Here is a 23308-nt window from a genome sequence, read left to right as displayed (position 1 = left end):
TTTTTATAATGCATTTTAATCACATTACATTAGTGGAATATAAATGCCCGTCATTCAGTTGTTCATCATCAAAAAACTGTCAAATTGGAGTACACATTGGAGGCAAGTCCTACTCACGGACTGACTTATAACCCGCTTGTAATGTATTATATCTGCCTATACCGCAGGAATTTCATCACTTCACTTCAAACACCAAATGACCCCTCAGAGTAATTTATAATTACATTATAACAAGATTATAATGTAAATGTACACAATTATAATGTATTACAACTATGGTAATTATATATATGATCCTTGCAAAAATATAGAATTATGATACTTGATCTTCTAAGTCATTATAAAATGCTTTATAATGAGTTATGATTATTGTTATAAAGCATTATGAATATTTATGAGTGCTTATAACTATGATTATAAACAGTGCTATAAGCAGATTATAACATAATATAAGAATATTTATAAGTATGGCTGTCAAAGTTAACACAAAAACATGCGAACGCAATGTATTTTAACTCCACTAATTTCTTTAAAGTATTAACGCATCTTATGATTTTTATGTTGTGGCGGGTTTTAAAGCTAGAGAAAAGATACTGACATAATATAAAAAAAAACAAACATAAGGAATCCATTGGTACCAAACATGTCATACTAGCTTGTCGCAGAGGAGACTAAATAATGCTACAAAGTTCTGCTTCATTTTGGCAAGGAAAAACTGGCATGACCATTTTCAAAGGGGTCCCTTGACCTCTGACCTCAAGATATGTGAATGAAAATGGGTTCAATGGATACCCATGAGTCTCCCGTTAAGGTTAAATTTGAACAGATAAAAATGAATCGGGATTAAATGTCTGAATCAATTGACAGCCCTAATATCTATAATGCCTTCTAAACACGGGCGTCATAGAGAGAGTAACCTCCCTTTTCAAAAGGAGCTCAGGGAATGAGCATGCGTATTAGCAGGTGTTAATCCAGCTCATGTTTTCCTGTCGTCTCTCCGCTCTCATGGCTGATTACACTCTGTGAGTGCAGAGCAGGGAGGAGGGCTGTCTGTTTGAGTCCGGTGCTGCACTCATTAGTAGCCAAGCATGGGCAGTGTGTAACATGCCAGCCTCTAAACACAGGGCAACAGCAACACAGTGAGGAGCGTCTCCACCACACAGCAGCATGTCACCACATTAGGGACTTCTCACTTCTACTTTTTCCCCCCTAAATATCACCTAGTGGCTTTACCATGGAGCTGGGGAAAGTTCATCTGAATCTAAAGACACTACTGCTGACGATGATGATGTTCAAATGGGGTGAGTACAGTTCAGTTTTGAAGTGTATGATCATTTCTGTGTAATTGTAATTGAATGTTAAAGTACTGAGGGGAGATTCTGTGTGGTTACATGTTGTTTGAAGTTAGTGTTTAATCCCTTTTCTCCTGTGAAAGCAACAGGTTACACAGAAAGAGTTATTACAAGGATGTAGATATCCACAGGAACTATTCTACCTCACATACTGAAAGCAACAGAATACATATTAGTGCTCGTGTTTTATCATTCACTGGTTGACTGGCCTCAGGATTGTCCCTCTCAGAGGTGCTGCTCTATCAACGGTGCACAAGATGGTTTTGGGAGGTGCTTATTGGACTGTTTTATGCTCCCACTATATTATAGGAGACTCAAATAGATGGAGACAAGTTGGGGGTGGTTCGTCCTTTGTTACTTACAACAATGATGAGAGGATTGGCGTGTATCCAGTGGATTTTCACAATACTGAGGATCCTCGAGCATGCGGAGGATAATTACTGTAATTACTGACGCTGCGTGATGTTTTGTGGACAAATATCTTCCCTGGAGTCTCAAACATTGGCAGCTGGTTCATGATTCGATCGTTGATTGAAGAAGATGTTTGTAGGCTACATTTATTTCAGTTTTGTTTTTTCTACTAGCTCTAGCTTTCTATCAGATTTGACACATGACTGGTTCAGAATCGGAGGCAGTGCTCTCAGTCATGCACACTCAAAACAGAGCAAACAGGGATGAGAATCTCATTCATATCTGTCTGCGCATGAATGGAGGAGCAGAATGAGGTCACAAAAGGGCCAGAGAGTTTACATTTTGTTGTTTTTTTTGTTTAAGTAATGTTCCATCGAGTTTGATTTTTGAATGCCAAAGAAACATCAGACAGAAAACTCATCTCTATAATATGACTCAGGGCTCACTGTTCAGAAATATTTACTCAGATTTAATGCCTATGGTGGTGTGTTCGTTATACTATGACACTTTTCCTAAAATTAGATTTAAAAAATCTCAATATATCACAATTTATTATACGATGATACGTATTAAATTGATTTGTGACAGAGAAAGATAGAAAAGCAGGTGATGCTCATCATCCAAACCAAATATAGTAAAGCAGATCCTGCTCTTGGTTCACTAGTACGACTCATGTAAAGGTGAAAGTAAACGTGCAGGTTTCTTGATAATGTTACTTTAATAAATGAAATTAAACTGGTTTAAAGGAGGTGGAGGAGAAGGATAAGAGCAATAAGGGAAAGGGTTGTGCAGTATGAAAGCTAAAACACTTGATTTTGGATTGTTTCATCGTTGAAAAAGCGAGATGTAGGCTGATGGGGATCTTTGGGTGATGAGAACAATAAACTGCACTAATTTGCAATTACACATCAGATGAATCTTTTATTTGATATGGTCTGTTTGGGCAAAATCTTTGAAACATTCATTCTTTTATCGCGACCCTTGAGGCACATCATACATCCAACACAGTCTCACGGCAGTTTAATCTATTTGATTCGTGTACATAGACACGAATTTCCCTTTTTTTGTGACGCTCAGCACGACTTTGAATGTCCAGCAACAGGTGACGCACGTGTCAATTTCCACTCCAGTCTTTTCAAAATAAACCTTGGTTAGGTTTAGGCAACAAACTACTTAGTTTCTACTTGGCTGCAGTTTGGGTTTTTAATAACACCGGAAGTGCCATAACTTATACAGAAGTTACTTGACTTATAAACCAACTTTGACTTGTGGTTTCACACGGGACACAAACAGTGCTCTTCCTCCCTACAAGGCGTTCACCGCTCCCAATTATGTGGATTACATACAAATTGATTTTGTGCTGACCATCATGAAAAAAATTTGAAATTTGTGTCTATTTACACAAATAAATGCATTAATTCTGTGATAATTTCATAAACTGCTGTGCGACTGGGCTGCATGATCCAGTGATGAGATATGATGATATGAGCTCGCATGCACAGTCATATTTAACAGTGTAATTTAATGAACTCCAGAGCCTGAACCCAGTTGTTGATGTTTGTATTTATAGAACCCAGTGCCTCTTTTATTACAGCAAAGTGTAGACAAGCTCTGCTTTCTGTCTGCTTCATGCTCGTCATTTCATTTACAGAAATTAAAACTAGATTAGCTGCTAATCTGACTCAGAGGGAGGTCAGAGACAAAAGACAGATTATTGCAGTTTAAAGGATGATATCATTGAGAGTGACAGACAGAACGCTCTGTTTGTGGAACGCAGTAGCTGAGCTGTGGACCTCAAAAGAAGATGATAACAATGCTGCTTTTTAAAACAGTTTAGGAGCTTTCTCACCAGTTGATGGTAGAGAGGCAGACAGGAAACCAGAGGAGAGAGAGGGGTATATGGCATGCGTCTTAAACACTCCGGGTGTGACAGTATTAACCAGAGCTGTGTCAGGTGAATGAGACATCTGTCCCCACTGTCTGATCTGTGTCCTCTGTGTCACGTCTGATACTGTAGGTGTCTGAACAGTCAGGATCAACCTTGTGTGGGTATTTCGTGGATTACCTTGAATGATGGACAGGTCGTAATGTTGTATGTGACACTGCGTGTGTGTGTCTGGGTTTGTGCTCCAGTTTAAATCTGTATTCAAGGTTTTTTCAAGCACTGGTCAATTTTGCGATTTTTGGCTATTTTGCTTCCATAACATGGAACATATTAGGTGATTTACTACTTTGTCTATCTGCATCTGTAGATTTCTCCTACATAGAGTGCTACAGGAATGAGCAGGTCTAGATCGTACTCTATAATTTAGAGACCCAACAAGAGATCCCCCATGAGCATGCACTAGGTGGAACAGTGGCGAGAAAAAACGTCCCTTTAACGGGTAGAAACCTTGTGCAGAGCCATGCAAGACGAGAAAGCACAAAGACTTCAGGGAAGAAATCAAGTAACATGCATGAATGGGACATGAATGCATACAGATGGAGAGAGAAAGAAGGAGAGAGGAGCTCAGGGTACGTGTCCTTAGGCTCCGTCCTTTCCACGCTTCCCATTCATTGTCTATGTAAGCAGCTGTACAATGCATTCTGGTAGCGTGGCGGCGTGATTCGAGATAAGGACCGTCACGTCGGCCGCTCGTCATTTGCATAAAGTTAAGGTCTAGGCTACTTTATGCAAAACACGGGCGTCCGACACGACTCTCCGTTTTTGGAAACTCCTGAGAAACTTTTAAACTAAATGTTGTTGATCTAAAATAAAGACACATTCAGCAACTGCATGGCTTATTTCTCGCATAAAATGTTTTCACAACTATTATCATGAAATAAGAGAAGAAAGTTTGCAAACGAGCCGCCATATTTTTTCGGGTTTGAAAGCTGGGAGCAGCAGCCCTCGAGGGAAAGCGTTCGTCCAATCAGGTGCCTTGTGTCTAGTGGCAGCCCATCAAGCGTCCAATGCTGGGACGTACACATACGTACCATTAGTGTGTCATAGGAAGTCCCCCCGGCAGTCTAGGCCTATAGCTGCATAACTAGGGGCTGGTCCAAGGCAGCCTGAGCCAGCCTTGGGCCAGCCCTAACTCTAAGTGTTATCAAAGAGGAAAGTCTTAAACCTACTCTTAAATGTTGGGCAGTGTTAGGTAATAGGGTACTCTGAGCTCTTTAAGATATATTGTTGCCTGAACGTTTAGGGCTTTGTAGGTGAGGAGGATGATTTTAAATTATATTCTGGATTTTACTGAGAGCCAGTGCAGAGAAGCTAATAGAAAAAGAGAAATATCATCCCTTTTCCTCGTCAGTACACGTGCTGCAACTTTCTGGATTAACTGGAGAGTCTTAAGAGACTTATTGGAGAAGCCTGATAATAAGGAGTATGTGAGAAGAGTATGTGAGAGTCAATATGGTGACAGATAGTGGACACATGCTAGAGGGTGGATTGAAGCTGTAATCTGTGCAGGTATCCTGCCTACCGGAGATTAGAGGAGCAAGGGGATTGGCCCAAAGAGGCCAGAGGGATTACAACATGGAAAGGCTCTGGAGGTCAGGCAGGCCATCAAACCTGTTCGGGTGAAAGAGGGGGAGAAAAAGTAGGATGAAGATTAGAAGTGGGGGAGTGTGGAGGAGGAGAAGGTGAAGACGTGGATAAAAACGGGGGGAAACAGTGAAAACCGAAGCAGTGACGAAGAAGAGACAAAAATGAGAGAATGAGCAACAGACATGATTACACATCTAAATACATATAAAACCAGAAAATATTTGGTTATTATCACAAAAAATAATCAGTATTTTAAATGTCAAATGTAGGCTTTTTAAGATTACATTTTTTATTTGCATTGATTTTTATCTAGTTTTATAGCGTCATTATACTTTAATGAGAAATACAGTATCATAGCAATTTGCATTCAGTAGTGTGTCCTTATGTACCCTCCTATCAGAGACCTGCAATTAATGTTTGCTTTTTTATTCACTGTAAATGTGATCTTTACCTAACCTTAACCAAGTAATTAAGTTGCCTAACCCTTAATCTCGGTCTGACGACGTTAAGCCTCTGCAGGGGGCAAGGCGCTATATTTCTGGGGCTCTGGTGTAGCCAGAGGATATCCGGGCCAAGACTTTCTTTTCCGTTCACTGCTCATTGTTTATAGTCTGATTAAGTCTGATTAGCAACGTAAGATGCGAGACTGGAGTTGAGAGATGAAGTGTACGACCGGATTGTTTCACAAGTAGCTAGTTTACAAGCTAACATTAAACCATCTCCATCATCAGATGCCCCTTTTGCTCTAATAAGAATGGCTAAAACATATTGTTTAAACTAGGGCTGTCAAAGTTGACGTGATAATAAAGTGTTAACACAAATTTCTTTAACGCATCTTGCGATTTTAAATGAACCTCTTAAAAATCCGATGGGTTTTTGAAAACCAGAAGAAATTAAACTGGTTGAAGCTGCAGATACTGGCATGAGTATGAGGAGTCAATTGGTACCAACCATGTCATACTAGCATGTCAGGAAGGAGGCTAAATAACGCTCCAAACCTACGCTAAATTTTGGCGAGAAAAACTGTCATGGCAATTTTCAAAGGGCTCCTTTGACCTCTGACCTCAAGATATGTGAATGAAAATGGTTTCGATGGGTACCCACGAGTCTCCCCTTTACAGACATGCCCACTTTATGATAATTACATGCAGTATTGGGCAAGTCATAGTCAAGTCAGCACACTGACACACTGACAGCTGTTGTTACCTGTTGGACTGCAGTTTTTATGATTTGAGCATATTGTTTATGCTAAATGCAGTACCTGTGAGGGTTTCTGGACAATATTTGTCATTGTTTTGTGTTGAACAGGAACGTAATTTTGTAGGAGACAGGGTTGGACACGGAAACATCACGATCAGAATTTTCGAATGGACATCAATGAAATCAAGGATTTGAACTTGTAAATATGCACACTCACATTGTGAACCTTCCTAATAACACATAATTGGACGGTGTTTCTCGACCAATGTTTGACCAAACAGCACTTATGTTAAGTTTCTTATCAAGCAAGCAAAGGATCACCTCCTCAATCAATTAGCATGTTTATCCTGGTCTCCTTCTCACATCAGGGAGACTTGAGCCTAATCTTGAAACCCTCGACAGCCACCTGGGACTCTTCTAGTCCGCAGGCGGGCAGCTAACACTCCCCTATACAGCCCACTGTAATCTGTTAAATTCAAACACGGTTAGTGTCTACAGTTAACACTGAGGGGAAGATGTACATCGACAACGATTGGTAATGACAACAACCTTCTGCTTCAGAAGGGTGACACTGGGCCACGGTTGTAAAGCTGCATTTACCGGGCAGACCTGAGACCAGCTGCCAAAGAGCATGTGGAATGTATAGAAAAGTTCAATCATGGGGTTATGGGTTATGGTATAGGACAAATGAGGTGTTGGAACGACTGCTGATGCTCACTGCCTGGGGCATTTAGGGGCTATTTTGGTCAAAGTCAACGCAATAACGTGTTTACGCAAATTCGTTTTAACGCCACTAATTTCTTTAACGCAACTTGCGATTTTTAGGTTGTAGGTCAGTTTTAAAGCTAGAGAGAAGATACTGGCATCATGTGAAGCAAGAAAACCTGAGGAATCCATTGGTACCAACCTTGTTATATTGCTGTTGCTTGTCGCGAAGGAGGCTAAATGAAATAAAAAAATATTGGTCATTGTTTTGTTTTGTTAATTGATTTCCAGTATTAAATATATACTGTACATGCATTTGCATAAAGCAAGCATATTTGCCAACTTAAATACTTAACAAATCTCTATTTAAGGTACATTTTGAACATATAAAAAATGTGTGATTAATTTTGGAAATGATTACATCTATCTTTTCCCAATAAATATTGACTTTTGGACTTTGCAACACTCTTATTATAAATGTTTGGATCACATGTGTTGGAAACAATCCTCCGCAGCCACCACTGGAATCTAATTCCAATTATCCAGTAAGTGTGTTATTATGATTTTAATTATACATGTGCAAATGTAACTTTGACAACCTCAGAGCAGACAAATCCTGGCACAAACCCTGTGATCTTGCAGCAAGAGTGCGGCTCATTGATGTGAACCCGTTGTCACTAAAGCGTAGACCCCACCTTCCGGTTCCCCCCAGGTTAACACTGTTATCTCGGTCAGCACTTTCCCCATTGTTTGCAGAGTTAGCACCGTTAGCATCGTTAGCTGCAAGCCACCATGTTGAGAGCCGTTGAGAGGCAATAGAAATGCTACCAATCCCGTATTTAGCACCTTTAAGAAAATGTAGTTTTCATGGCCTTTAAACCAAATGGATTGTCCTGAATGAGCTAGTGTATAACATAGCTGAGTTCAAATAACAAACACTGGACACCTGCTCATTGAGCTTGATCCTCAGGGAGAGAATACAACTTATGTTAGTCTTGGTTTTGACTCAGCTTTGTCTTTATGAAGTTGTAATCATGTGTTTGTATTAATATATCCTCACTCACGATCTGATCTCTTCTGCCTGTAATGATACAGTAAGAGGTGCCAAACATATTTATGGGTTTCTGAAAGGTTAAATAATCTGATTTTATCTCTCTCTTGTTCTTGCAAAAAGCCCAATGATGGCCAAACTTTTGCAACAACTAATAAAAGTGACTTTCTCACCACTAGTTTATCTCATTAAATATTCTCTGTCTCTCTCTGCCCCCTCCTTCTTCCCCTCCATAACTCCCTTCACTGTTAATATCTTCCACTTCAGTGAGGATTTGCAAACAGGACACTGATCAAAGTGTTGGGGGCTGGGAGGCTGGGCGTATAGTGGATGGGGGGCGGGGGGATTTTGGACGGCGTGTTGAGATTGCCCTAATAAAAGGAATGTGGACTGATTCCCCAGAGACCTTGTGGCATTGGCTGGCGAGGGGAGACAGCATATGTATTGTAACTCCACAGTGACATAAAGAACGTCCCCCCGGGCTGAGAGAGTGGCTATTCATGGAGGATAATGCACAGTACAGTCATTATTTGCACTGGCTACAAGCTAATTGAGACAAGAAACACATTGATGGCTAATAAAAGGACCAGCCTTTTGTGCTCATTAACAGTGAAACTTGTGCCTGAATGTTGTGAAACAACAATAAAAATCCCACAAGTGGCCCCTCTAGGCCAGATTATAAAACAATGGGCTCCTGGGTAGGTCCCCTAGTCCTACCTACCAGCATCCCCCTGCAGGAGCTTTTGACCTGAGATCAGCTGCCACTCACTCACTCACTCATCCGCTTATCCGGGGTCGGGTCGCGGGGGCAACAGCTCCAGCAGGGGACCCCAAACTCCCCTTTCCCGTGCCACATTAACAAGCTCTGACTGGTGTATCCCGAGGCGTTCCCAGCTGACAAAGAGCATGTCAAAAATAAAGAAAAACTTCAATCATGGGGTGATGGGTTATGGTATAAGACAAATGAGGTGTTGGAACGCCTGCTGATGCTCACTGCCTGGGGCTTTTTTTTTGGCTATTTTGGATTTATTAAGACACACTTACATGTGCATGTTATATTTTAAACTGTAATCATTTTTATTAGGGCTGTCAAAGTTAACGCAATAGTAACACGTTAACCCAAATTCGTTTTAATGCCACTAATTCCTTTAACGCATTAACGCAACTTGCGATTATTAGGTTGTAGCTCAGTTTTAAAGCTAGAGAGAAGATACAAGTATCATGAAACTAGAAAAACCTGAGGAATCCATTCGTACCAACCATGTCATACTAGCTTGTCGTGAAGGAGGTTAAATAACGCTCCAAACTTGCGAAAAACTTTTGGCGAGGAAAAACTGGCATGGCCATTTTCAAAGGGGTCCCTTGACCTCTGACCTCAAGATATGTGAATGAAAATGGGTTCTATGGGTACCCACGAGTCTCCCCTTTACAGACATGCCCACTTTATGATAATCACATGCAGTCTTGGGGCAAGTCAGCACACTGACACACACAGCTTTTGTCTTTTAGTTCAGACAATGTCTTGGACATTAGAACGTTTTTTTCGCAATCATTATCAACTGATCTGGAGTTGCAGGAAAGGCTGGAGTGGCTTGAGTCAAGAATTAATACCTAAAACTAGAAGGGCACTTGGAGATTGCAGACCTCCGCCAAGGCCATGCCATATCTCCCAATGTTAACAAAAGTCAAAAATAATGCATGTCTCCGCCACGTGATTCAGATCCACAATTTAATGGGTTCTTCCTTGGCGCATGCTACACCCTTCCACCAAGTTCCATGAAAATCTGGCTTGTAGTTTCTCCGTAATCCTGCTGACAAACAGACGAATGAACCAAACCGTAAGCGTAACCCCCTTGGCGGATCGGAAGTTTAGCTGTACAGTATGTGTCAGGATTTAACACGTCTACATCCGAACATCAGTGCCAGGACTCTCGTACCAAGATAGTGAGAGCAGATTAGAGGGAATGTCAGAATGAATAAGTGTAACAGGTTTAAAAGCAAAGCAGGTGATTTATTTCAGTCACACTTGGTCATCAGGTCCTAAAATGAGCAGGATCATCATGGATGACTGGGTCATTTCCGGTCATCCACTTCCACTTTGTTGCTGCTAATGGAGACATTATTAAATAATGTTTATAATAAAGTAATTTTTTATCAATTTTGAGGTAAATATTGGGGTAATTTGGCAGTAATTCCAAAGAAATTTCAAATAGGTTACTTGCTAATTATCACCTAATTACCATGAAATTTGCGGACCTGTAAAATGAAGTGTTTCTGAGACACCTTGAGGAAACACTGCTCTGTAGTAGATATGTTCTTAACATGCATGAATTCATCCTTAGCATAACATTTCCTTTGTTTTTCAGGAATCCTCTGCAATGCCACTTCAGACAAATGTTTGTCTGCCCCATGCCAGAATGAAGCTACCTGTGTGGACACCATGGACGATTACGCCTGTATCTGCACCAGAAACGGGGTCCGATACATGGGCAAAAACTGTGATGAACTCTATGACGCCTGCTCCTTTGCTCCATGTGAGGACTGCACCAGCACCCCTGGCACCGCACAATACCACTGCATCTGCCCGGATGGACTAACAGGTGATAACTGCACAGAAGAGGTGGACGAATGTCAGAGCAACCCGTGCTCCGAACCCCGCTCTCTGTGCGTAGACCAGCTCAACGGATACTTCTGCAGATGTCCTCCCGGGTTCGGAGGATGGGACTGCATGACGCACGTGACCGACTGCATCGACGAACCCTGCAGGAACAACGGGATTTGTGAACTACGACGAGAGGGCTTCGAATGCCGCTGCGCGCCGGGATTCGAGGGGAAGACGTGCGAGGAAGACGTGAACGAGTGTTCGTCGGAGCCCTGTCAGAACGGAGCGATCTGTATAGACGGAGTGGCAAAGTTCCACTGCTTCTGTGTGCCGGGTTTTCAGGGTTACAACTGTGAAATCGACATCAACGAGTGTGCTTCACGACCCTGTGAGAACAACGCCACCTGCATCAATGAGAAGGACCACTATGAGTGTGAGTGCCTGGTGGGCTTCGAAGGTACATCCAAAAGTCACACACACACACAAACACACATGGATGTACAGTACAATACTTAAATTACAAACATACAGTACCAGTCAACTGGGAAAACGGTCACTATATCGTGACAGTAGTGCATGAGACAGGTAATCCGGTGCTCCTAACGGCATCTGTAAGATTTCACAGACTGGAGGAAAACATCCAATCAGAGCCGATCTGGAGTCTGCCATCTCTGAGCAGCTGTCAATCACTCGCTAACTCCGATCAAACGGTCAAACTAGGCAGCGCTGATCAAATATGAATCAATATTCTGTTAAGTTAATGCCTATTTCTCGCCTCAAATGTCTTTAGAAACATCTTGTAGTGCACAGTTTAGCTGTAAAATGAGAAAGTTTGTGACCCGGAAGCCATGTTGAGATCAGTTGAGGAAATACCGAACAACACCCACCAGCAGAAGCACAGCCAATAGGAACGCTCTCTCTCTGAAATGACCTGTGCATACTTGCCAACCCTCCCGATTTTCCCGGGAGACTCCCGTTTTTCATTGCCCTCTCCCAGTTTCCTCCCGGGGGTCACAATTCTCCCGTATTTCTCCCGATCTATGACAAAAGTCACCAGAATGCAGGAAAAAAAATCTCTGGAATTCATTTTCTGGAGGAGGACCCCCAGACCACCATGGTTTTGAAATCCTCCCTTTTTTTAAGGTGTCAAGGTTGGCAAGTATGGACCTGTGATTGGCCAAAGTCTCCTGTCATGGGCCTAAAAACAGAGCCTTGAGGAAGTGCAGAAGTCTAGTTTTCTCTCAGAACACTTGGATTACAATATGCTGAAAGGTTATTATGGCATTTTTGATGCCCAATGATGCCAAAAATATACTGTCTACTACCGCTTTCATACTGCTCAGCCTAGCTGCGGGGGCGTCTCGGGGAGTGATGATATATCCTCACAATTTTTTTTATGCACTGAAATGTACATGAATCTTTCAAAACTTGCACCTATATGGTCCAACCTGACCTGAAAAAACAATCTGAACAGTTGCAGGTAGTAAAAATTCAATAATAGAACTTCATATTGGTCAGAGGTAGAAGCTCAGCCTCCTGCATGTGTATTTGGAGCTGTGAGTGAAGATGTTTAATTTTACGTCATCATTACTCATCTCCTCAAAGAACACATCAGTAGCTGAGACACGGACTTTCTGTTCGCTGACAGCATTTATTTGTTTTTCTACTACTTGTTCCTCACCATCAGCTGTTAATGTTTGGTCTGTTCCCGATAAACTGGGCACGAGGAGCATTTTAAGTGCACGGTAAGATGTTGTTAGTCAGGCGTCTTATCTGCAGCTCAGATAAAGTCTCCGTGCAGAGTGAGAGGAAACACTCCCATCTTGCTTTTCTTGCACTCCTTTCTTTCTCCACGAGCCTGCTCTGTGTCAGAGGAGCTTTGTGTTATCTGTGAGGGGTCGGGTGAGATCAACACTGCTGCATTCCCCTGTCACTCTATCAGTTTGTTTGGAGAATCATCGCGGGTATCTGGAGACAAGAATAGACGGACTGATAAAGACATTAGGGCAGATCAGTGTGGTTGCTGTGTTGATTTATAAAAATGTGACAAATCATTTGACTCTAAACAATAGATTTACCAGATATGATGACTTCATTCCATCATCACTGACTTCCTCCTCTTCCTCCACCAGGAGTCAACTGTGAATTTGAAATAGACGAGTGTGAGTCCAGCCCCTGCCGCAACGGAGCCACCTGCCAAGACCTGATCGCCACGTACTCCTGCGAGTGTCTGCCCGGGTTCGACGGCATCGACTGCGAGGTTGACGTGGATGAGTGTGCCAGCGAGCCCTGCCTGAACGGAGCTGTCTGTCACGACATGGTGAACAGGTAGGCCCAAACAACAAGCTGCTTCAGTAAAGATTTTGAAAGACAGCTTGTGCATGGTGGGGCTCCGGTGGCCATGTGCTGCTCCATCAGATGTTCCCCCTTATTAGTATTGCACCTTTTACTTCTTCTTCCTAGGAAACCTACCTTCCCATGCATGAAAATAAACCCAACTTTGCACATATTTCCAGTCCCATGCTAAACTTCATCAAATGGTTTTGTGGGCTCAGACGTTTGGTGGCGCTACAGCAAACGCCTAAAGTTTAAAACTTTGAAAAGTGAACATTTTTTAAAATTTGTTGATAACAAATCAGCCGTACGTGCTAGCACTTTGCAACTTCCACCCAAACTGTAGGCCCAAGTCAGCGGAAATGTTCATATGCTTCAATAAGGCAGGAATTAGGAAGTTCATCATTCTGTTTTTCTCAAAAATTGCTCCGTTGCATCTTCAGACTTTCCTCCACAAACGATCCAGCCAGATTTTTGAATTATCAGAAATTGAGCCCAAAGTGCATCAAAACGTTTTAGTGTAAACAGTATTGTACACAGCTACTGGATATCCTCGCTAAATAAAGCTCCAATGTTCCTGAAAATAAATAATACAATTTTGAAGTCACTGTAGATGTAAGGTGGTAAATTTCAGAATTTTGTCTGAAAAACTGAATTTTTGACATTATTTTAAATTATATCCTCATTGCAGTCAATGGAAATCAAGAATATTTGATGGCATGTTCATGTCTTCCACTGAATATGAGTTGAAACAGAAGAAACAGCAGTCCCACTAGTGCTTTAAGAAACCCCACATGGAGGTTTCCTGTTCAGTCTTTGCTCATTGTCGGCATTTTTTTTATCCTGCAGTATACAGTAAAAACTCATTTGTGTCTCTTGCAGCTATGAATGCGACTGCAGCGATACAGGATTCCAGGGTGACTACTGTGAAGTGGACATCCCAGAGTGTGCCTCTGATCCCTGTCAGCATGGTTCCTCGTGTTTAGAGGGAGTCAACGGATACACCTGCCTCTGCTGGCCAGGTACTGAACTACACGCTTAACGTCAGACATTCCTGTACCGTAGCGTCACTTTAGGTTTAGGCAACAAAATTCTCAGTTTGGTTTTAAAAATAAAAAAAAATGTAAGAAATGGATGAACGATGGAAGAAAGCTACTTTTAATATTCTCATTAATATGCTTCTCCGATGTAAGTGAGGAATCACAGTTTGTGACTGATCTAAGAAGACACATATGGAACACTTCATATGTGTGTTCAGTGTGAATATAACAGATAAAACTACATCTTCTGATTTATTTTCTTCAGGTTATGAAGGACCAAACTGTGAGATAGATATAGACGAGTGTGCCGAGCAGCCCTGTGAGAACGACGGGGAGTGTTTCGAGCGCTCCGATCCGTCTCACTGGGAGCTGGACTGGGAGCTCAGCTTTGCAGATGCAGCTGGATATATCTGCCAGTGTCAGCCGGGGTTTGCAGGTCAGTAAAACTAAAAGAAACCAATCAATCAGCCATAATCTCTCAAACCTTCTGACAGTCGTTTCATTTCTCTTACATTACAGGAGAGAACTGCTCCGTCAACATCGATGAGTGTGAGTCGGAGCCCTGCCAGAATGGAGGCACTTGTGAGGATAAGATCAATGGCTACACTTGCACATGCTCTGTTGGATTCCTAGGTGAGTCTTTGTAATAAATGGAATCTGCTGTGGTATCCTCTAGTAGTCTGCCACCACCATAACTGACCCTCAGTGTCATCTCCCTCCAGGTGAGCTGTGTGAAGTGGACATCGACGAATGTGAGAGCCAGCCCTGTCAGAACGGCGGCTGGTGTGAGGACGGCAGGGCCTCCTACACTTGCCACTGTCCCGAGTCGGAGCCAGGTGAACTTCCTTGGGGAGGCGATTACTGCGATGTGAAACTCCACGGCTGTGTGGGCCACGAATGCCAGAACGGAGCCACCTGCCACCCGTGGCTGGAGGGCGGAGAACACGGGCACACGTGCTTGTGCCCTCACGGCTTTTACGACGAGCAGTGCTCCACGAGAACAACCTTCTCCTTCTCCACTCCTGGATTCATTCACATCCAGGTTTTTCTAGAAGAAAGGACCCGGAGGGAGGTTGAGCACCGCGGCCACCGTGGTTTTGGGGTACAGCTACGCTTCCGGACAACTTTACCCAATATGTTGCTCTTCTACAGAGGGGATGTGGACAATCACCTCATCTTGGAGATTGTGAACAGTGGTCTTCACGCAAAAGCCTTTTCTGAGGAGTCTGAATTGGATGTAACATTTCCTGGTTTGGTTAGTGATGGAGACTGGCGGGATGCTCATGTGTTTGTAGATAACGAAGGCCTGGTTTTGGTTCTGAAAGGCCCCGGCTGTGACAGGGACGGATGCAGAGTTACAGATGGCGGTGCTGATGAACCAACTTTCCAGCCCTCTGAAGCCTTCTCACAGGTTTATGTAGGTGGAGTGCCAGAGGAGCTTTTAGAGTACTCTCTAAGTGGTGCAGCCTTTATTGGATGTATGGAAGATCTGATGATCGACTCTAAGCCGATCTTACCCCAAACACTTCCAGAGGACCAAGGCCACGAGCTGGGATGCATTAAGACTGAATGGTGTAAGCCTGACCCCTGCAATGGACATGGACGCTGTGTGGACCTGTGGACCAGCTATCAGTGCGACTGCTACCGTCCTTTCCATAGTGAGAGCTGCTCTGAAGGTAAGCACGTTTAAAGCTTTTGACAAATCTTGTCAAACCACAGTGTTGCAAGTAAAAGTCCTGATTTAATATATTTCCAAATTTCCAATTCTCTCCTGCCAGAATTCCCTTCGTGGACATACAGCAATGAGGACACAATGAGTTTCAGTGTCTACGATGTAGGCAGGAGCCACAAGAGCAACTTCAACGTGTCCTTCTTCCTGAGGTCATTAAAGCCAGACGGGCTGCTGTTCCAGCTGAGGAGACCCACAGAGGAGGACGGTGGAGAGGTCTACTTCTCTGTCTACCTGGGGATGGGGAGGGTTTTTGTCAGCTCTCTGCCGAACAGTGCCCCACTGACAGCTCCCATATTTGTGACCACTGGCGAGAAGCAACTTCTACAGGTGGAAGTCCAACACAGACAGGTGATCTTTGAGCACGCCGGCCTTCGCTATGGCATAGGAGAGATCCCTGAAGTGAATGTCAACAGTGGGGATCAGGCCTATGTGGGGGGGCTTCCAGGACACTGGGACTCTGACGTGTGGGGGGGCCATTACAAAGGTTGCCTGCAGGACCTTCGTTTGGACTCGGTGCATCTGGACGTGGATGCCTGGAACAGCTCGGATGAGGAGGAAGTGTATTTACCAAGTGATGCCGAAAATGTAATGAAGGCCTGCGTCAGTGATGATACTTGCAAGGTAGGAAATAGTTCTTTAACATGCTCGGTTCCTAATGCCACAATAACTAGTGTGAGTTAGTTCTACTGGTAGGTAATGGGATGATTTGCTGTCTGAGTTCCCTGTGTCTGGTTACATCAAATCTCAATGCTTCCCTCTCCAGATGAAGCCTTGTCAAAACGGAGGAGAATGCACGATCACATTCAACGATTTTACGTGTTCGTGTTCAGCGGAATACTACGGAAAGACCTGTGAAACACGTGTGTGGTGCGTTAGTGATCCTTGTGTCAATGGCGGCCATTGTGTGGACCTTCCTGATGGATATGAATGTAAGAACATCTTAATCATTTTATAACTGTGGCTAGTCAGAAATTAATACTTTTTTGGGCAATACCAGAACCCTTATGTATGTATACATTACATCCTTTTAAATTTGCCTGATCTAATTATTTGTTTTTTTAAGATTTTTTTGCCATAATGCAAATAATAATTATTAGTAGTAGTAATATGTAGTATTAGGAGTTTGACATTTTTTACTATACTTTAGGGTTGAATGTTTTCCCATGATTTTAAAATGATTACCTCCAAGGAATCAGCCTGTTCACACAAAAACAAAAAGGCGTAAGAATGCCACGATAATGTGCAAGAAATTTAGTGTGCAATAAGAACACCTTTCTTGATTTCCGTCATTTGTACGGCATGTATTGTGTTTTGACTCCAATGTATAAACATTCACGTATAAATGCTACCGTAAGAGTTAGTGACCTAGTAGAAATGCCGGACTTTGTAATTGTGTTTGAGGTGAGAAATTTAGTATATTTCCGGTTTCTGGTATTAACCAGTTAATTTGGTATCAGATTGGTACTCTGGGTCAGCCGATACCCTGAGCTGTGGTATCAGCATTGGGAGAGAAAAAGTTGGTGCATACGTGGTTAAATGACAAACAAATGCAAATCCAAATTGTCAGACTGTTCCTTAAAATAAATGAAATCCAAACAATAAAGTAATAACACAAATATTTCTCCATGTTGACCCTTAGGTGTTAACAATGCCACGTTTGAGAACAACCCTGTGAACTACAGTGCTGGAGGCTCCCTGGCAGAACCCGTCTCCAACATATACATGGAGGTGCGGACTCGTTCAGAGAACGCTGTGCTCCTGAGGGCCTCCTGGGGCTCCGACCTGCTGATGGTGGGTCTGCTGGACTCTTCGGTCCGGGTGGAGATCCACATTGACAACAGCGGCGAGACGCTGACGTTTACGGGAGTTCGTCGAGTGGCTGACGGGAACTGGCATCGAGTGAACATTTCGATGGCTGAGAAGGAGCGCAAAGCCTCTCCCTGGGTCATCACCGTGGATGGAATCACAGACGCCAGCAGCGTGCCGGAGCGAACAGGAAGCCTTCGCTTTCTCAACCAGAAGGAGGCCACGTTGGTTATCGCAGAGAGCTTCACTGGCTGCTTGGGTGCAGTGAGGGTCGGCGGAGTCTACCTTCCTTTTGTGGATGACTATAAAGCCCCGCAGCCGTCTCAGTTCCACTTAGCTGGGAAACCGAAGATTCATTTGGGTTGTACCAGCGCCCCCGTTTGTGCTTCAGATCCCTGTGTAAACGGAGCCACTTGCGAAGACCTTTTTAATAAATTCAGCTGCGTCTGTGACTTGGGTTGGGAGGGAGAAGTGTGTGAGACGGACGCTGATGACTGTGCATCTCAGCCCTGTGTTCATGGAAGCTGTAAGGACTACTTGGCTGGTTTCGAGTGCCGTTGCAACCCTGGATATGCTGGCACACTCTGCGATGAGGATCTAGACGAGTGTGAGCATCACGCCTGTGAACATGGAGGCACCTGTCATGATGGACCCAACATGTACACCTGTACGTGCCCCAAGGCCTACAGTGGCCCTCGCTGCCAGTGAGTAGACTCATCTATCTGTTTATTGGTTTGAAGAAGCGGTGGTGTCTGTAGCTTTAGCATGCAGTGTCCACACAAAGCAACATTCATTCATTGAAGCAAAGTTTAACACCTTCTTTTCCACCAGATGGGACTATCCTCCAATACAGTGTGGTGAAGATGTCCAGTGTGAAAATGATGGTATCTGCAATGATGGGCTGTGGGGAGCTAACTGTTCGTGTGTGCCAGGTTTTACAGGCAGCAGGTGAGCTCACGCATGATAGATTTAACTCTTTTTATGTTAATTAACAAACCTTGTGATTCAGAATACAGCGCCCAAGTCTTCTCCAAATGTGCCTTCATGTGCTTTCTGTCTTGCAGGTGTGAATCGGAGCTTGATGAATGTCATTCTAACCCCTGTCGAAATGGCGGTTCCTGTTTGGATCGATTCAACATGTTTGTTTGTGAATGTCCGCCCGGCTACAGCGGTCCAACCTGTGGCACCAACGTATGTTTGTTACATTATTCATGTTGATAAGAGTATAACATTTTTTACAAATCTCCCTTTAAGGTACATTTTGGACAATTATGCGATTAATCACAATTAAATACTTTAATCGATTGACAGCCCTAATAATAAAACATATTTTATTTGTGTCTATGAAATGTTGAAGTGGCGTAGAATGGTCCACATCCATGTAGTTTATGTTTTCAGATAGCTGAAGCACAACATCTTCACAATCTCCGCCCTCTTGTGCCTTTTTGCAGAAACAAGCCCATAAACAAGGAATCCCCTGGCTGGTGATAGCCATCCCGCTGCTCAGCTTCTGCGTGTTAATAATGATCATCGGCATGACCTTCATGGTGCTCACGGCGAGGAAGAAGCGCCAGTCGGAGGGCGCGTACAGCCCCAGTAGTCAGGAGGTGGCTGGAGCTCGGCTGGAGATGGACAGCATGCTCAAAGTCCCACCGGAGGAAAGACTCATCTGACCGCAAAGACTTTAGGAATGAAGGGTGTTCAAGGTGATCTGAGCTCTGCAGGCAGGTGCACAGGACTCACTGAGAAACTTTTCCATCCTCTGAATACTCTGGGCTGAACTGAAGGGCGTATGTTGGAGGATACAGCCCCCTCCTGGTGGTGACTAGGTACTGACCAGTACTGCTGCTCTGTATGTCACTGGTGTTTCTGATAAAGGACGACTGAGGAAACAGCCCCATCATGTCCTTGTATTGTAGAACTCTACACACTGTAGTTTGTCTATGGCAGGGCCTTAACCTGTTGTTATAGTCCCAACTATAGAACACAATTAAAGGGCTTTCTTTCAAGAATCATGACACAGTGAAGCGCTACAAGCACACAAACTGTGGAAAAAGGCTTCTGGCGTTTCCTTAGTCAAAGGATCGATGATACACCTGTGGTGCTGCTGGAGACTGGGATGCATTCTTAGGAAAACATTATCATTAGATGTTAGGGGCCCTCGCAGCATCCAGCACAGGCAAATACACAGAGCTGTGAGGCTGCAGTTCCTCTATTGGCCACTAGACGCTGGCTCTAAGAAAGCTCTGACTCTATAGAGTGCTACGGGGATGATGGAGTATAAGGGCCACATTGAGGGGAAAAAATACCTGAGATTTTGAAAATAAAGTCATAATATTACGAGAAAAAAGTTGTAATTTAATGAGAATAAAGTTGTACTATTTCAAGAAAAAAATTCGTAATATTATGAGAATAAAGTCATAACTTTATGAGAAAAAAGTCATAATATTACGAGAATAAAGTCATAACTTTATGAGAAAAAAAGTCGTAATATTTCGAGAATAAAGTCATAACTTTATGATAAAAAAGTCATAATATTATGAGAATAAAGTCATAACTTTACTAGAAAAAAAGATGCAACAAAAGAGGGCGAGGACTGCTGTGCAGGGTATTAACCGTTACAAACTGGAGGGGCAAAAATCCAAACAAAAACACGCAAAACATCTGATGCATATCTTTTTGAAGAATTTTATTTTCATTTCAAGAGCTCTCATTTTGTTAATGATCTCAGAGTCTAGTTTTCTTTGTTAGGAACGCAGCCTCTTCCAGTTTACTCCACACGGTGACTTTTCCAGAGCTGCACCTCTTTGTGTCAAGCCTGTACAGTTTGTATATTTATGTTTATTCTGTTTTTGTTGGATTTTGAGATTTACTGTTTTACTGTCGCGTGCACAAAGGGAGTGTCTGCTCATATCTGTCTTGGCCTCTTCAGTAGCAACGTTTGTTTATAATGAATGAAGAATATATTAAACCCAGGTTGGATGATATGAACTCCTCAGTATGTACAGTATTTAGACTTTTAGGATGCAAGTTTGAAATATTGCACCAAAATAAAAGGCATAAAAAGACCTATTCTAAAGTTTAAATTTGGGAGGAAAAAACATGAAATATCCTGCAAATCACTGCAACTTGATGCACAGTATTAGTTTTTTTTTAAACAAACAAAATTATTTAGCAAATATGTAGGTGTCAGCTCCACATTATGTCACTGTTATCTTTGTTTTGATGTACAAAATCCAGGATGTGCACAATGTATTATAAACAATAAAGTCAAATGGGTTCTGAAGGGTCAAACGCTTTTTACGTTTTTTAAATTGGTCCAGTATTTAGGGAGAACGTCAGTTTACATCCACTAAAAGTGTTTGTTTTTGGCTCAGATTGTTATTATAAGTGTCTGACAACATTATGGAAAGGACCCTACAGAGGAATAGAACTTTTTTCTTACCTTTTGCTTGATCCGGTCTGTTCATCTGTACATCTCTGCCCAAAGACATGACTGAACTGGGACATTTTGTTCCAGACCGGCCCACACACACCACCCATCTTCAAAATGTGGTTCCTCTGACACATTTCTAATTCTAATCAATGTACGGCATTGCCTCTATGACACTTCAATGTGGAGGCTAGCTGACTGAATTCAGATCATGCACCATGGATGTATTAAGAGAACCGTGCACATGTCTGCCATGCTTTCTACAGAACCAGGTAGAGCTAAACAGGAAGTGACTACACAGGAAGTGGCATGACAGGAACTGACAAATGATATGAATTTACACATGGATTCTTCAATTCTACACATTTCTTCAATTTTACATTTAACGAAAAAATAAATAAATGTCATTAACTATCACAAAAATAATTTTAAAAACAAATGTAGCCATTAATTGATAAAATTTGACATAAATTGATATTTGTTTTAATTTGCTTCTTTATTTATCATTGTATTAATTCCCTTATTTACTCTTGTTTAATTTTCCATGTTATTTATTTATGTATTTATTTTTATTCATTTTAAAATTTATTTATTTATACATTCGTTTTTTTATTTATTTTATATTTATGTTTAAAAGTTTGTATTTATTTATGTATTTATTTATATATTCATTTCTAGACAATTTTCCCTTTGCATTTCACCTCTTATTTATTTCCAAATCTTATTTTTCTTCTGTATTCTTTCCTTTTCCATATTTTTATGCATTTCTGCCTCATTATGCAAATGACGGGGGCTGTCTCTCAACGTGTGTCATCGGCCACCAAACAGCGGGTCATCGGCTTGCTGCTGCTCCACCTGCCGCTGCCTCGTACAGGTACAGGTTTGCAGATCAACCCTCTGAAGATGAACTGTTTCGCGGCCCGGACCAACGGTCAGTCTCCTCCCCAAGGTTTAGCTTGTTCAGAGTGGGGAACCTCCAGGGCGATGTTGCTGCAAAACGTACCGCATGGCGCGACATGTTTCCCGGCGCATTGCTACATTTAATGAGATTATTTATTTATTCATTGAGTCATTTATTTATTTATTTATTTTTGATTTTGGCAGGTTTCGTCCTCCGTAAAGAACAGGGGTTTACAAGTTCAAATAATCAGGAATCATTCAGCAGGGGGACCATATACATTTCCATAATAAATGTCATGGGAATTAAAGCAGTGGACAAGATATCTGCACCAATAGACAGACAGATGGACATGGACATTATTGGTAAAAAAAAAAAAAAGTAACAAGGTGATGAGTATGTCCTGTGTAGATCAGCACAATTCAGTCAGTTGTGGAAATTTAATCAAATGAGGCTGACATGTTATGATGAAATATTGGTATTTAAGCAAGTGCAATAGGAGACTAGTCACCAGTCTTTAATCAGTCAGAGAACAAATAAAGTGTCATCTGTACACACATACACACACACACACACACACACACACACACACACACACACACACACACACACACACACACACACTCACACACACTCTCTCACTACAGCACTTTGAAGCGTTTAGGACTTTTTGGCCACACATGAACACAGCAGATCGGCTGACACACTGTTGGAGAAGTCGGAACAGCTGAAATAGAAACTGTTGGCAAAATCGTGAGAGGCATTAAATCTGTTCTCTACGCACAGTACTCAACACCACAATGTGTAAGCAGCCTGTAACTCAGTAGCTCAATCACTGTCATCAAACACAAAATAATAATTGTCAAAGGCAAAAAAAAAACAACAGAAGGAAAATTAGAGTGCATATATTAGCAGCGGAATTGGCAAAAGAACCCTTTAAAACAACAGAATATACAATAAAGTGTTTCAAAGTCCACATATATATTTAATTCGACAGAAATGTTTAAAACCATTTTAGGGACATTTACAGGCTATTCTTAAAAGTTTCTTTTTAAAAAAAAGAAAACAGTAGGAGGCAACACATTTTCACAGGTCAGTGTGAGACGGGATTCATCATGAAGGCCAAAAAACAACAAAACAATAATACTGTGCGTGGAAGCTACCAAAAATATCAACGGGTGAACTAACTGCATGATAGAGATGCACCACACG

The 23308-nt window shown here is 42.3% G+C and overlaps 1 protein-coding gene and 1 long non-coding RNA gene across 2 annotated transcripts; one reads left to right on the top strand and one right to left on the bottom strand.

The window, feature by feature from the left end:
• Nucleotides 1-1013: 1013 nt before the first annotated feature.
• Nucleotides 1014-20120, top strand: crb2a (crumbs cell polarity complex component 2a). Its single transcript, XM_037751858.1, has 13 exons — nt 1014-1301; nt 10618-11310; nt 12986-13181; nt 14070-14209; nt 14493-14663; nt 14747-14860; nt 14950-15903; nt 16006-16580; nt 16723-16888; nt 17599-18469; nt 18597-18713; nt 18830-18956; nt 19217-20120. The coding sequence occupies exons 1-13, from the start codon at nt 1235-1237 to the stop codon at nt 19436-19438; spliced, it is 4413 nt and encodes a 1470-aa protein (XP_037607786.1). The 5' UTR covers nt 1014-1234; the 3' UTR covers nt 19439-20120.
• LOC119477751 lies at nt 12095-21409 on the bottom strand. The gene is made up of 3 exons (XR_005204309.1): nt 21211-21409; nt 12932-12992; nt 12095-12821 (listed from the first exon to the last, which is right to left on the bottom strand). It is a non-coding gene; the product is annotated as an uncharacterized LOC119477751 (long non-coding RNA).
• Between the last annotated feature and the right edge of the window lie 1899 nt (nt 21410-23308).

This window comes from Sebastes umbrosus, chromosome 19 (genome assembly GCF_015220745.1).
Source record: "Sebastes umbrosus isolate fSebUmb1 chromosome 19, fSebUmb1.pri, whole genome shotgun sequence".
Lineage (NCBI taxonomy): Eukaryota > Metazoa > Chordata > Actinopteri > Perciformes > Sebastidae > Sebastes > Sebastes umbrosus.
The sequence above is the reverse complement of the archived record's forward strand: the minus strand, read 5'-3'. Positions and strand labels throughout refer to the sequence as shown.